Genomic DNA, 14374 nt, shown 5'->3' on the forward strand with positions numbered 1-14374 from the left:
TGTAGCACGTGTGGTCTCAGTTCTCGATTGAAAGTCATGCGGAGTGTAGCAATACGAGCGGCTAGAGCAGCTTCCTGCACCCAGCGCAGCGGCGCGGCCCTGGCAAACAAATGCTTGGGCGCTTCCTCCATCCGCTCGCAGAATGTTGTAACTCAGGTGTCTGTTAGATCGCTCGCATCCGCTGCCAGCGCATCACACCCGGAAGCCTCGCACAAGCTCGCGTGGGCTGTGACGGACATTGCGCCACCGTCTCCAGGTCGCGGCTTTATCGGCCGCTCCTCCAACGTAGATGTGACCAAGAGCCAAAACCCCATCCAGCGTTGGCATTGGCTGTGGAAGATGCTGGGCTTTCTGAACGAGGACGACCGACTGTTCCGCCACTCGACCGCCGTGTTCCAGAGCTGCATGAACTACACGGCCAGACCAGAGTACTACCACGCACTTGGACTTCCGCGCACCTTTCGTGCGCAGCAGGCATTGCTCATGGTTCATGTATGGCTAGTACACCGGCGCTTGGCGCTGGAAGGCGAGCAGGGCACGATCATGCAGGAGCTCATGTTCGATCGTCTGTGGGAGGAAACCGTCGTGCGTATCCGCTACCAGGACATCTCGGAACTTACAGTGAACAAGCACTTGGCTCAGGTGCAGCAAGTCTGCTTCAACGCCTGCATCGCCTACGACCAGGGCTTGAAGAACGGTCCCAACGCTTTCCAGACAGCAGTGGCCCAGCATTTGCTTGAGAATGAGACGCCAGAGGGTCTGCGTATCGCCAGCATCATGGCCGAATACATGAAGCGCGAGCTTAAGAATCTGGAGAAGGTCGATGCCAAGTATATCATAGAGGGAACCATTCCATGGAGCCCTTTGCCGGCGACCCACGTGAAGACCATCGCGGAGGACGACGATGACGACGTAGTGCTGATTGGACAGCGCTTTGGCAACTGGCGCGCGGCTCTGGACAACCGCGGCAAACTCTACTATTGGAACATGACGACGCGATACTCTGTCTGGGACCAACCCACTGGCGACAAGCTCCACGAGGGTGTGGAGCAGAAGTAAACCTCACCTGCCAACCGATCTATCAGTATGTGCGTCAGTCGGCAGACGCCAATGATCAATCGATAGAAAAGTCGGCAGCAACATCAGTTGTTCAAGTTTTTTTTTACTGTAGCTGTCCTGCTGCGTTGCTTATAACTTCCTTCGCAGCAATCAATACACGAAAACAAAAACTGCCTCCTTGTCTTTCAGTGCCCACGGCCCCAGATGTTGTGCGCAGCTTCGTGTTGAGATCCTAGTGATAGTAGTGTGTGGCTCTAGTTGGCTGCTGCTGCCTTGTTGGCCTTCTCCTCCGCCGCCACGCGATCGCGGCGCTCCTGCATTTTCTGCCTCACGTAGGCGTCCGACGCCTTGGCACGTTTGAAGTTCTCCGAGCGCATGCGGATCTTTTCATTTTTAAAACAATGGTCCAGCGCCGTCTTCACGTCGCCGCAGGCACCGAAGAACTTGGCGTATGGGTTGCGCTCGTGGCACTCAAGTAGCGCCGTGATTTCCTGCTCAGTCAGTTGCCAGTCAGCCCAACAAAGCAAGGGCAGCTGAAGTTAATGTACGTACAGCCTGGCAGTCAGGGTGTGGCCGGTCTAGCGGCGCATGCATGGTGCTGATGGCGAAGTGATGGCTTGGCGAAGTTGCGTGTAATTGAAATGGCGTCTTCGATTGCGCTTAGAAATTACACCAAGTACCGGTACCTATTTGGATAAGTTGCACGAGCGGAAGTATACACGTATACTTTAAAGTGTTTTTTGCACAATCCAGTGGATTATATTCTTGTAGAACCGGTAGTAGATTAGTAAACCAGAGCAGCCAGGCATATACCGGTACAGCTTCTGAGAACCGATATCTGTCGGTGGCTGCAGAGTCAATCCGATAGAATTGATTGTAGCTGCAAAAATGGACGGCGCCAACTTCACTTCCCAGCAGAAAGCCGAGCTCGTTAACCGCGTATGTTTACAGCCGTCGTCGCAATAGCGCGTTCTTAGCTAACTGTACTGACGGTCTCCATTTTGCGGTTGGCAGGTCCGCTCGGAAGTGCAGCAGCAGGCACTACAGGAGCTGACGCAGAACCTTCAGGAGAAGTGCTTCGACAAGTGCATCACGCGCCCCAACGGCAAGCTGGACGGCAAGCAGCAGAACTGTCTCGCTCTGTGCATCAACAGATACATCGACACCATGAAGGTGGTCTCGGAAGTCATGGTGCAGCGCGGCCCCCAGGTGCGTGAGCCTTATCCAGCGGAAGGATGAATCTTTTTAACTGGATCGTTTTGTTTTGTGCGTGATTATCAGGGATAAGCGTTCGGACCGCTCGGTGTAGTGGTAGCGGGTAGCGAGCTTGACGTTTCTTTATAGGAATTCTTTATAGAAATGCCGCAATTCAATACACAAATGTTCTGAGCGACAACACATGATGATGAATGATGAAGACGAGATGCTCTGACGGGTTTGAACTACTTTATTCTTGCTCGTCCGTTGGCCAGAGTTAAATACTAAGCCTACACCCGATCAAATCAAAAGGCGAGGTCGAACCCGCAAACAACCGACTCCATAAGCGACGGTACCGCAATTCCTGCCAGCGATCACAGACGTATCTGTTGATACATATCGTAATCACCAGCCTCCTGAACTGCCAGCTAGACGTAGATGAACGCACACTCCACTTCGCAGCAGCAGCGCGCGATCACGACAACTTGGTCTGCTTAGTTCTTGGCGTCCGCCTGGCGAGCCAGCTCGGTGATGGCCATGTCGCCCTCACCGTGGTGGCGAATGTAGCCAGCAAGAGCGAAGGTGTCCGACTCACCCGTGAAGACGCCGTTGGCGTTCACGCGGCCGACGTTGATCTGCACCGAGGCGTGGTCCTTGGCCGCCAGGATGCGGTTGGTCCACGAGCTATATAACGATGACAGACAATAGCAAGCACCAGTTAGCTCCAGTAGCTCTGAGCGTATTAAAGTCACCAGCGCAATACGCACCACTTGCGCGGGATGTAGATGTCGATCGACTGGCCGGCCTCGTTCTGCATGGTTACTTGTCTAGAGTCAGTTGAATTCTACAATAGAGAGCTCCGTCCAAAGTCGCAGATGACATGGAGCCCCAAAACCAATGGCCCTGACTGTGCGTTACCGGTCGTTCTTACGAAGATCAAGTTAAATCTCTACTTTTCTTGTCCCTCTACAATCTGATACAATATGGTGTGGTTGACACATTCATATCATTGTCACGCAATAGCCAAGGTGTCAATACTTAAAAAGTCGAGAAGCTACGTACGATGTCGGAGCATATCACGGAGCAGCAGGTGGTGGCGACGTACAAGAGTCTACGCGCCGAGGTGCGGCAGATGGCCGAGAAGATCTCCGAGCTGGATGTGGAGACTACGGAGCACAACCGCGTGATCCAGACGCTCAACGAGCTGCCCAAGGACCGCAAGACCTACCGTATGGTAGGCGGCGTATTGGTGGAGCGTACAGTGCAAGAGGTGCTGCCCGCCGTAACGGCTAACCGTGACGGTATTGCGCAGCTACTTTCTCAGTTGAACGAGAACATCAAGCAGAAGGAGAAGGCCGCAGACGAGTGGCAGCGGAAATACAACATCCAGGTGCAGCAGTAAGAAGCTAATGGCCGGAGTCGCGAGGAGAATAGATTTGTGGCGACGTCAGGCGTGAAGTGTATTGGTAGTCCGTTGAAAGCACAAGGAGGACTATTTATCCTTTAATAACGGGCGGCTCGGGTGCAAATTGCATTGTTCAATTGATATTGGTACAGATTGGTCGACTGGATCAACTTCATAGCTTAGGACTTGCTAGCCCCCTCCGTTAATGCGTACATGAGTCGTTTCTAACATAGCACGGTCATTAGCTGCGGTGAGAACGAATAAAGCCCTCGATTTATGCCATTTCACCTGCAACGCCATGTTAATACTCTTGACTTGATCGTATTTGGCCGTCACGATCTTCAACTTCTCGTCGAACGCGGTCTCCTGCTGCTCCAGCACAGCCTTCAACGAGTAAATTGCCTGGTCCTGGAGAATATCATCACGTTGGTCAACATAACGGCACCTTTCTGCCCGGAATTTACCATTTCTACTCACCTTCTGCTTACACGCCGCTTCAAGCTCCTTGATCCTCGTCACAAGAGGGTCGTCCTCAGCGTCATCTTTCCGTCGTACTCTTGCTGCCCGAGCCTGCTCACCTTTGATCTTCACTGTATCTCTGTCGCTTGAAGCTGCTACTTGTTGTCGGTGCACTAACTCGTCCTCTGACACAGCCAACAATCGCTCCAACTGTGACAGTAACTCGTCCTGCTGCATCTTTTGCTCCTTCGCAGCAAGAATCTTTTCTTCGCGATAGCATCTCTCCCACTGTCTCAGTCGCTGTATGCAGCAAATTTATCAGAGACAACGCTTCACAGAAGTGTGCCTGTTGTCGTACCTGCTGTAGCTCGTCGTTCTTGCCTCCCAGCTCGCGCATCTGCTGCGTGTCAATCTGATTCTCGTGTAACATTCCTTCCAGCTCGATCACACGCTGCACCTGCAGGTTCATCTCGCGCTGCTGCTGTGTGAATTTCTCCTCCATTTCTGTGAGCTCTTCCTGAAGCTCCACGTTGTGCTCGCTCAACAGCTTGCGGTCGTGTGCGTACTTGGAGATACGCAGCTGCAGCTCGTGCTCCCACTTGCTCTGCTCCGTCTTGAACGCGTACAACTGAGCACGCTGGGCCTCCATGCGGCGTTGCAGACTAAAAGCCAATTCTCTCTCCACTTCCAGCTCCCGAGCTCCCCACCAGTCGCGTGCCTGCTGTGCTTCATCCTGCGGAGCATCAGCTCCTGCCGTATCCGCAGCTGGCATTTAAGAGTGAAGTTTCCGTTGTGATACCGGTACTCTAAAACTGTAGCTCAACTAGAATGAATGCAGGTCACTCGAATAAAGTATGTAGTTGAGTCTAAAAGATTGTTTCTGATGAAGTCCTGAAGTATGCTTATTAAGTGAAAGCGGTATCGCCACTTCAAAGCTCGGGCTCCCTCATTTGTGGTTGCAAGTCACTCTCAAGTACCCTCAGAATGAACCGCTTCGTCGCCGCTCTCCGTCCTCTGTCTCGCGCCGTCGCGCGCCCGCAGTTCGTGGCTTCCCGCGCCGCTCCCGTGCGTTTCTTCAGCGCTCAGACGTTCCTGGACCGTAACGAGGTGAGCGAGCGCGTGCTGGGCGTCGTCAAGAACTTTGAGAAGGTGGACGCGGACGCTGTCAAGGAGGCTGCCAAGTTCCAGGAGGACCTGGGCCTGGACTCGCTTGACGTGGTGGAGGTCGTTATGGCTATGGAGGAGGAATTCACCATCGAGATCCCGGACAACGAGTCGGAGAAGCTACTCACCCCTGCTCAGGTCATCGACTACATCGCTGCCCACCCCATGGCCAAGTAAAATGTTGTTTAGTGTATGCATGCTGCTGCGCGTGTCACATAGCGCAGTGCGGATCGGCTTCCCTGTTTAGAGTGGACGCAGTAGCAAAGACAGTCTTCCAAGAGCCGCCGCTTCAAGACGAGAAAGATACAGGTTCTAGTTGCGCTGGTGTTCAGCAAAAAGGCTTGGCGTCGCCGTCGCTCGCGCATGATTCACGTAGCCATCATTAACGAAACAAAAAGAAAAGCTACTTTGATAAAGAGTCCAGTGTTGGTCACGTTGAAGCATTGTGAGGCTTAGACGCGTCCGGCGTGGGTTGTGCCAACCTATGGTATTAATGCATGGACTGTAGAATTTACATGTATACAGTGCACATGAGAATGGTTGTGGTCCAAGTACCGGTATGTGGCGATCCTACGAAGTATCTTCTTAGAATCCGCTTAACAGTTTCACGCCTTTGATCATTGACGAGCTCAGCAAGCTCGTTCAGACTTGGTAGTGCATTAACATATTTTGGCTTGCTAAATAAATGTGCTACTTCCAAGTAGGCTGGACCCAGCCTCCCAGCAACGCTGAGATGCACGAGATCTGTCGTCCCCAACAACGCTGGGAATGCAGTAGTACTGTAGTATGTACCTCACACCTCTGTACACCTTACTTGACTTCCCTCTTCTTCTCCGCCTGCAATCGCGATAAAATATCGTTGATGTGGTTCTTCACCACGGGTTGACCCGTTGCCGTACGCTGACTCAACTTCACATGGCGCTTCTTACGCTGAGTCACCTTTTTCTCTGCAGTCGCGACCCGCTTCTGTTTCTCCTCGCGAGCCTTCTGTTTCTCCATCTTGGTAATGGCTGCTTTCTTCTTGGCCTTAAAAAAGGGATCGGGCTTCACAACGTGCTTTCTCTCCTGTCTCTCCTGCTGCTTCCTATCGACGCGTGCTTCCACCTACAGCAACCAACCTCATCATTTAATTTCCGCTGAATAAACCAGCAACCATTCAGCGTCACACCTCTTCTGCGTCTTCGTCCACCTTGCCACTTTCGAGTTCGCTAAAGAACCGGTCATAGAACGACGACCCAGCACCAGCTTCTCGATCACCACCCGTTGATGCACTCTCCTCTCGCTTCTTCACCTTCTCGTATTGGCGCCGACGCTGTGCCTTGTGGATGATCGCCTTCTTCTTGCTCTTGGCATCGCTCTTAGACCGCTGCGCCTTGCCCTTGATGAAACGCTCGATACTCAAGCCGCTTCCCCGCATCCTCAATACTGTACTTGTATCACAACTTTTGCGGCTTCCAACCAATACCGTGGCTGCTCGATGATTGGCTGAATAATCTGATGTTATTTCTTACAACCGCCCAAAAAACAATCACTCCGGGGCTTTTTGACGGCAAACTCGAACAGAGGCGTGCGAAGGGCTACAGTACTCATGACAGCTTCAACTTAGAACGAGTGCGACCTGGACGGCGCAACGGTGTGGTCAGCGTCTTGCTGCTCTAGCTGGTACGCTGGCATCGTCGCGGTGGCCTGCTTGCACCAGCAACCGCATCCAGTTGGACACGACGTCTCGACCTCGAACCACTCGCGGATGTGTTCGGCATGGCCACCGTGGCCACAACTCATACAGAACATCGACTGGCCTTTCAAAACGAGCTGACACACGGAACAGCGCACTGCAAAGTCCCGACAGCTTGAGCACACTGGATCGATTGTTTTCTAACAAGCCACGACACGTTAGATACGTAACATTTCACATAGGACAGTTGCAAGGTTACGCACCGCATTGCACGAGCCGCATATGAGCCCCATTGAGATACCACGCGGGTCTTGGACTCCATGAGACTTCGTCTTGAGCACCTCGTTGCGCAGGTTCATAGCTCCGTAGCGATACAGAACATCTGCGTACGCCTCTTTGTAGATATCATAGCGGGCCTCGTCTTCAGGGAGTGTCGAAAGCAGACACTTCTCGTCATCTGCAGGGCGGAAACTCAACTGCAGCAGCACTCGGTCATTCGCGTCCACTTCCTCTTCTCTACTCGTGGAGCCGAGAGATCCGTGCAGAGGAGAAGGAGTCACCGGGTTGACTCTAGGAGATGCTGTCACAGTCATTGAAGGTGCTGGCGACTTGCCATTCACCGCCTGAATCGGAGGCTGGAATGTATCGGCAGTTAGTCGAGGCGGAGGAGGCTCCTTCCCAGAGTTGCCGCTCCATGTCTTGAACGGATGATCAAAGTCCATTTTCCAGCCTGAAGGCGGCGGCACCTTCCCATCGCTCCGAGAGGTGGAATTACTCCCAATGGACAGATTGTGGTCTCGAACGGGGCTTGATTGGCGACTGGATGAGGCGCTCGTCGTCCCGTTGCTAGTCAACGGCCAGTCTTTGAGAGCGCGTACGGCAGAGTCCTTATCAAGTGGCAGTGTCTGGGACCGTGCTTCACTGTGGCTACTCGATCGTCGAGCTCCCCTCATCACAGGAGGAGCGTCATTTGAGTCCACCACCAGCTGCGACAGCGTATTCGATGACGAGCGTCTGGAACGCATGCCACTGCTGGTAGATGCAGATGCACCAATGGTGGCCGACCCCGTTATGTAATCGACTTCCTCGATGCTTGATCGTCTGTCTTCACGCACAACTGGGAGCTGATCTTCCATCGTGATGGCCGAGGGCGCCACGGAGTCGCGAATCGCGTCCGGTTCCTTGCGCTCGTTCGGCTTCAGCGCACACACAATCGACGCCAGCGCTTGAACATCGCCAGCTTGTTCGTACATGTCAAGCACTTTGTGTACGAGTCGTTTGCCGAGTGGATGAGCGCTCCAGGGATGCGACGTTCGTAGGCAAAGCGACGCCGAAGTGTTAACGTTCTTCTTGTAGATAGGCAGCCCTACTTCGGGAGCCGTAGAAATCTCCAGCAGCGACCAAATCTGCTGCAAGTCGCTCCGTCCTGCCAGCATCGATGTTCGTGCATTTTGTGCACACGTAGCAGCTAATGCAGTGCTGGAAATCTCATTTGGGGTCTCGTCATCGTCTTGTTGCGCCTTGGCTGCATCGCTTTCGGCTAATAATCCCTTGAGCACACGGGCCAGGTTATTTTTTGACGAAGCCCCACGCTTGTCGGGCATATCTTCAGCTGCTCGCAGCATCCAGGAGATCATCGAGCGGTTCACAGCTCCAGCTTGACTCTTCTTGCGCTTCGCTGACGTGCTCGTCTTAGGGAATACTGCAGCCGAGGGACCGAAACCTCGAGGCATAAGGTCAGTCTGGTACGTTAAGATTGAAGACACTCCACAAAGCTTGGACAAGTCGAGAATCGTGACGCTGATACTCAGATCCAGATTAAGCGCCGGGGCGGGCTGTTCCACGCGCTTTAATCGCTCTGGCTGGTTGGCACGGACTGAAGATCGCGGAGAGAGCTGGTGGCCAGCCACCGCACTTGTCGGCATGGATAAAAGATGCTCCGGATTGTTCACGGGTAAATGATACTCTGCGCTGGAGAAGTACGTGTTCAAGTACTCGGGTCCAGCGTGAATAGGCGGGTCCATCTCGTTCACTCCACTCAATAACTCGTCGTTTCCACTCGCACCTCCACTGCCAGAAGAATAATACATGGACGCATGACGATATCCGTGCGAGTGGTTGTCCACGTCCTCTCCAAAGCCTCCCATGACGCCACTGTCCATCAGTTCCTGTGGCTGTTGCTGCTGCCCAGTCCAATCGTTGGTGCCAACGTCCATAGATCCCCCGATATTAGCCGACGAAAGAAGCTTCACAGGCGGCTTCTTGTTCTTCTTGGTCGCGAAGCGAGAGTCCCGTAAATTCAGCAATTCCTCATACGTACGCGGCAATTTGTTCGGAGGCGCCTGTGGCTTGCTCCCTTTGCCTGCAGCGACCGCAGTAGGGACTGCTGAGCTGCGAGACTGACCGATTGCCACGCGGGAATCAAAAATCAGCAACATGTTGGGGCCACTGAAGGCTGCGCCAGAGATCCGAGGACACGGCAGAGCTCTGGCGCCGTTAGAGCTCGCAGCACGCTCTTTCGTACTTGAATCATCGGAATGTTCGTCGTCCTTGTCTCCAGTTGCTGACACTGGACTCTCATCGTCGCTACTGGCAGATTGCGACTCTCCGCCTTTCATGAGCTCTTCCTCCAGTGCAAGAAGAGCCTGCAGCGAGCTGTCATTGCCCTCCAGTGTGTATTCATCCGTGCTCAATGGCACAGCCGACTTTGGCACCACAAGCGGGACAAAATCTGTCTTGAGTGTTGAAAGGCTGTACTTGGAGTGCTGAGCGTGCATCTCAGCGAATTCCGCTCGCATCATACGTTGAGCATCGGACTGTTGGCGGGCACTCGCGTTGTTGCCCTCGGAAGGAGCCACGTCGGCGAGATAGGACGCCGTGTCGTAGCCACAGGCCTCAAGTTGCGGCACATCCACGTGCCACATACGCAGCTCTTGATCTTTAGACCACGATACTAACTGGTAGACACTTGTCTGGGGTCTCACACGCCATGCCATCCCCTTGATCAGGTCACTATGACCCACAAATGAGTGCACCAGCTCAGCCGTGACAGCCGCTCCGGTACCAGCACCCGAGATATCGACACCTCCTGCATCACCGCCCCCTCCACTGTCCCCTTCACTGTGCGAGAGAGCCCAGAGGCGAATTGTGTTGTCCATACGCTGCGAAATCGTCACCAGACCGTCACCAAACGGCGTGTACTGCGCTCGCCACACTGGGGCGCCCGTACTTAGCATGCCCTGACACACTCTGGGCTGCGTCACATCCCAGAACTTGACTGTCTTGTCCTCTGAGCACGTGACCAATTCATACATACGCTGTGGATGCCAATCCAAGCCGTAGATCTTCTGCATATGCGCTGTAATCAGCGCCGCCGGCGCCACCGTCCTCTCTCCAGCGGCACGAAGATCCCAGACTCGAACTTCTCCATCATGAGCTGTAGCTAGCGACGTGGCATCCACTCGGTTCCATTCCACTTGGATCACACTCGTGTTGAAAGCATTCAGCGTCTGGACCGGCCTCTGAGGCGACCTCATATCCCAAAGCAGCGTCTTGGCGTCTGCAGAGCTCGTCGCCAGCAGCGAAGGCTCCATAGGTGACCAAGCCACGTCACTGACAGGACGCGTGTGAGCTCGAAGTGTAGCCACAAGCGGCTGCGTCGTTGTCTGCGATTCACTGCCGCCACTAGTCCCTCCTCCGTTCCTACGACCATGTTTATAGGCGCTCGACGAGCCCTGACCCGCCCCGATCGAAGCTGACGCTCCGGAGCCCACAGCGATGTCTGCGATGTCCCAAATGAGTGTGTTCCGGTTGCTGGACGAGGCGACATGGCTCTTGAAAAGCGCGTGCGGGTTGCACTTGACCACTGTCACCTCCAGCTTCGTCTGGTGGTATAGCGTGGCAGGCGGAAGAAATGGCGTCTCCAGGTCTACAAGGTGCAGCCCCTTGCGTCCTGCCAGTACAGCGACGGAGCCTGTGGCGTCAACGCTAAGTGCACTAGCGTTCAGGTCTGGTCGCACATTGACATTCCCGTGAATCGTAGAGCCCCCAGCAGTCGAGACGGAATTAGTCGACGCTATTGAAGCGCTAGACGCCTCGTCAGATGCACCAGCTACGCCAGTTGAGCCATGACTTGAGTTCTGTGCGTTAGCAGCGGCGCGAGTCGCATGGTAGCTGCGGTGCCGTCTTCGCATCTCGAGATGCCAAAAAATGCGATTTGGGTTTGGGTAGACACAAACAAGACGTAAATCACAAAAAAGTGCACTTCAACTTCTATTCAACTCTATCAAGCTCCCTCCTTCCTACTTCTGCAAAATGCTACGGATACTAGCACCGCGCTCACTCAGCAGCTTTAGCAGTCGCGTTTGAAGTGACTCGTAAGACGCGACAACATTTGAATGCGCCTTCTGCGTAGCCTGCTCCCGTGGGGAAGACGCAGTTGCCGACGTGTTGTTCGACGTGAACTGGAGCTCAGCCACGCTCGTCTCCAAGGCTGCCAGTGCCTCCTGCATGTGTTTAAAAAGGTTGCGCAGAGCTGACGTTGCAGCCGACAGCTGTTCGCTCTTCTTGCTCTTCTTCTTGGACAATGCGCGCTGAGCGAGAGCCAACGCACAGAGCGACGAGAGCCCCGAGTCTAGCAGCAATGACGACAACGTCGACACTGCGTACGGCGAGAATGCCACTGCACCATTGGCACTAGAGCCAGCACAAGTAAACATGATTCCAGCCTGAAGCTGCTCTACAATCGCTGCAAAATCGTCCTGGAGCTGCGATATCGCAGCAGTTAAGTCTTTCTCCTCATCTTCGCTCTGGCCATGAACAGCATCCACGACGTCTACTGACGTGGCAAGAGCCTCTGCGCTCCATTTCCAGAGCTTCTCATGAAGCTGAAGCTCCCGAGAGCTCGACCCCATGAGACGCAGTTGAGCCACGATGTCTCGATACTCCTTCGTCATAGCAACCAACGCCGTGTGGTCATCTCCAGCAAGCCCTTTGAGCAGTTTTGGCACCAGTACACGGAGCTTCAGCCACAGCAGCGACGATCCTGTGTTTGCTGAGCGATCACACTCCACAAGAGGAGCCTCATCCTGAGCGAACAAGTCTCCAGTCGGGATCTGCTGCTGCGCCGTCCAGTCCACAACGACTTCTCGATGCTGATTGTGAGACAGCTCTGCTCCGTCCGACGTCAGCATATTCTCCAGTCCCGTGATCTGTGCGTCGAACGTCGAAGACGTCACCAGCTCGTAAAGTTTCGCGGGTCCTAGAATCAGAGAGCTTAGCAGCTCGAAGCGCAACGTCTCACCCTTACTGATGGCCAGAGTATGCGATCTCTTCATCCGTTTGTGCAGGAACGAAGACATGTCCACCACCTTCGAATAGACTCCAAGTCGGTACGCACGGGTGATGTACTCCGGCGTGTCACTCGCTGTACTGCGATGCAGGTCTCCAATTCGGTTTAGTAGCTTCTTCGCTTGCGGGTATTGGCAGAGATCGAGCATTTTATCCAGCACCAGAAACGAGAGCGAGTCCAGTTGCACGTACTTGACATCTAACTCTGCGTGACGACTCAGCATCGCCTCAGCAGCACCCAAGTAGCCGTACACACGAGACAGGAGAAGCTTCATTTGGAAGTTGTATGCACTCTTCTCCAGTCCGTACTCCAGCAGTCCTGCCGCACGCTCCATGTACTCTCGGTGTCCGCTGGACCGTTGATAAATGTCGAGCAAAAAGTGCGTCGCGAGCAGCAGCAAGTCGTCCGTCAGCTGCACCTCACGCTGGCCACCGGCACTTCCAATGTTGAGCCAGTTCGTAGCTTCGTACTCCTCTTCCAGCTCCTTCACCAAGTGGTCCAAATCGCCAACTGAGAACTTCTCGTAGTAGCCCAAGAACCGCAGTGTCTTCAGCGCAAGCAGACGCTTACTAAGGTTCCCCTGTCCAGCTTTACGAGCCTCTTCATCGACGTCCTCACCCGTCGGCTTGTGCTTTAGCAAGCCCGCAGATTCCTCCGATAGTTTGATAAAGTGCTGGGTCAGATTGGATTTTGCAGCTGCTGACACTGGCGTCTTCTCCTCCAGGTAGAGAGTAAAGTACTGCTTCAAGTCAGTAAAACAGCACGCCTTGGAGTAAAATCGATTCGCGTAGGCAACGATATTCCCTTGCAGCTTCGTCTCCACTTGCGATACAGCTGCATCCTCGGTCATTAAGCGACGCAAGGTCTCGCTACTGACGTGGATGCGAGCGAGAGCGGGGCCTCGAATGCGTTCATTGCCCGAACGAGCCTCCAGATCCCTCAAAAACTCGGTAATATCCTGCCCAAGTGCCAGCAATTCCTCCGTGGTACAGCCCACCTTATCTTCGAATCGAGCAGCGATGTACTCTTTCAAAAATGTCCAATCATCAGCGTTGTACTCCTCCAGAAGCTTCCGGTTCACTGCTGCACAGCGCGTCCAGCTCGTCACATTCTTCGCCAGCGTCGCCTCCAGCGACAGCCTGTCAATCCCCTGCATGGGTCCCAGTTCGATCTCTTCGTCGTATGCTCCTTCACCTTCAGCAGCACGTCCCAGCTTCACCTTCTTCTTCTTCTTTCCGTCGTCCACCTTGACAAACTTGTCAAAGGCTTCTAGCGCGCCCTGGTGGTTGTCCTGCAACTGCATGATGAGCACCGTCAATTGCAGCGCCTCACCGTCGTCCGATTTGGACTCTCGCAGCGTCTTCAGCAGCATCTTTTCAGCCAAAGCCAGCATACGTGTCGGAGTTCCGCCATGTTCCACCTGCAGCATCATGCTTAGCGCCGCCCAGCACACGTACTTTATGTTGCCGAAAGCTTTGAGCATTTTTAGCGCCGTCTGCTGCTGTTTGAGGAAGGCACCGCGGCGTGCGTAGGCCACGAACAGCGACTGGAAGAGCTCCTCGTTGGGAGGATTGCTTACAGTGCAAGCATGCTCGAAAGTTGGCAGTATCTCGTAATCACAGCCACCCAACTTAAAGACGAGGTTCATGGTGTTCAGCAGCGTCACGTCCGTGGGCTGCTTGAGCTGGATACGGCGGCAGATGTCCAGCGCCTTCTCAGTGCGGCCCGTGCGCTCCAGACAGTGCGCCTTGAGCACTTGTACAATGTCCAGTTGTGCCACACGCTTGTGTGCGCATAGCTTGATGGCATTTTTGTATTGGCGATTGTCGATGGCCTCGTAAATGGGTCGCACGTAGCGAGCCATAAGTCGTGCGTCGTCCGACATGATGCGGATCCGATAGTGAGCAGCCCCCTTCACCTTGGCCAGTCAATTAGCGACGGTGATTCGCTGAAATTTGAAAAGGAATGCGAGTCATGACTCACGCAACTGGGACTGGCTAAAATGAAAGATAGTGAGATTTGACCAATGCTAGCGGTTTGGAGCTCTTCGCCTCACAATCAGTTG

General features: G+C 54.0%; 9 protein-coding genes across 9 annotated transcripts; 4 read left to right on the plus strand and 5 right to left on the minus strand.

The window, feature by feature from the left end:
- Nucleotides 1-34: 34 nt before the first annotated feature.
- PITG_09440 (uncharacterized protein) lies at nt 35-1059 on the plus strand (the record flags this gene model as incomplete). The annotated part of the gene is made up of 1 exon (XM_002903047.1): nt 35-1059. One exon carries the CDS (start codon nt 340-342, stop codon nt 1057-1059), a length of 720 nt encoding a protein of 239 aa, XP_002903093.1.
- Nucleotides 1060-1947: 888 nt separating this feature from the next.
- Nucleotides 1948-2346, plus strand: PITG_09441 (Mitochondrial Protein Translocase (MPT) Family; the record flags this gene model as incomplete). Its single annotated transcript, XM_002903048.1, has 3 exons — nt 1948-1998; nt 2074-2268; nt 2341-2346. 3 exons carry the CDS (start codon nt 1948-1950, stop codon nt 2344-2346), a joined length of 252 nt encoding a protein of 83 aa, XP_002903094.1.
- Nucleotides 2347-2486: 140 nt separating this feature from the next.
- On the minus strand, nt 2487-3145 carry PITG_09442 (40S ribosomal protein S21; the record flags this gene model as incomplete). Its single annotated transcript, XM_002903049.1, has 2 exons — nt 2487-2940; nt 3024-3145. 2 exons carry the CDS (start codon nt 3071-3073, stop codon nt 2751-2753), a joined length of 240 nt encoding a protein of 79 aa, XP_002903095.1.
- Nucleotides 3146-3310: 165 nt separating this feature from the next.
- On the plus strand, nt 3311-3899 carry PITG_09443 (prefoldin subunit 2, putative; the record flags this gene model as incomplete). Its single annotated transcript, XM_002903050.1, has 1 exon — nt 3311-3899. The coding sequence occupies one exon, from the start codon at nt 3320-3322 to the stop codon at nt 3656-3658; it is 339 nt and encodes a 112-aa protein (XP_002903096.1).
- PITG_09444 (uncharacterized protein) lies at nt 3841-4892 on the minus strand (the record flags this gene model as incomplete). Its single annotated transcript, XM_002903051.1, has 5 exons — nt 3841-3885; nt 3950-4069; nt 4139-4217; nt 4299-4420; nt 4479-4892. The coding sequence occupies 5 exons, from the start codon at nt 4890-4892 to the stop codon at nt 3841-3843; spliced, it is 780 nt and encodes a 259-aa protein (XP_002903097.1).
- A 196-nt stretch (nt 4893-5088) lies between these two features.
- PITG_09445 (uncharacterized protein) lies at nt 5089-5721 on the plus strand (the record flags this gene model as incomplete). Its single annotated transcript, XM_002903052.1, has 1 exon — nt 5089-5721. The coding sequence occupies one exon, from the start codon at nt 5105-5107 to the stop codon at nt 5459-5461; it is 357 nt and encodes a 118-aa protein (XP_002903098.1).
- Nucleotides 5722-5911: 190 nt separating this feature from the next.
- On the minus strand, nt 5912-6701 carry PITG_09446 (uncharacterized protein; the record flags this gene model as incomplete). Its single annotated transcript, XM_002903053.1, has 2 exons — nt 5912-6388; nt 6453-6701. The coding sequence occupies 2 exons, from the start codon at nt 6699-6701 to the stop codon at nt 6095-6097; spliced, it is 543 nt and encodes a 180-aa protein (XP_002903099.1).
- A 185-nt stretch (nt 6702-6886) lies between these two features.
- On the minus strand, nt 6887-11152 carry PITG_09447 (uncharacterized protein; the record flags this gene model as incomplete). The annotated part of the gene is made up of 3 exons (XM_002903054.1): nt 6887-7159; nt 7223-7689; nt 7735-11152. 3 exons carry the CDS (start codon nt 11150-11152, stop codon nt 6887-6889), a joined length of 4158 nt encoding a protein of 1385 aa, XP_002903100.1.
- Nucleotides 11153-11260: 108 nt separating this feature from the next.
- On the minus strand, nt 11261-14198 carry PITG_09448 (uncharacterized protein; the record flags this gene model as incomplete). Its single annotated transcript, XM_002903055.1, has 2 exons — nt 11261-11725; nt 11792-14198. 2 exons carry the CDS (start codon nt 14171-14173, stop codon nt 11261-11263), a joined length of 2847 nt encoding a protein of 948 aa, XP_002903101.1.
- Nucleotides 14199-14374: the final 176 nt, after the last annotated feature.

This window comes from Phytophthora infestans, genomic scaffold (genome assembly GCF_000142945.1).
Source record: "Phytophthora infestans T30-4 supercont1.15 genomic scaffold, whole genome shotgun sequence".
NCBI lineage: Eukaryota > Oomycota > Peronosporomycetes > Peronosporales > Peronosporaceae > Phytophthora > Phytophthora infestans.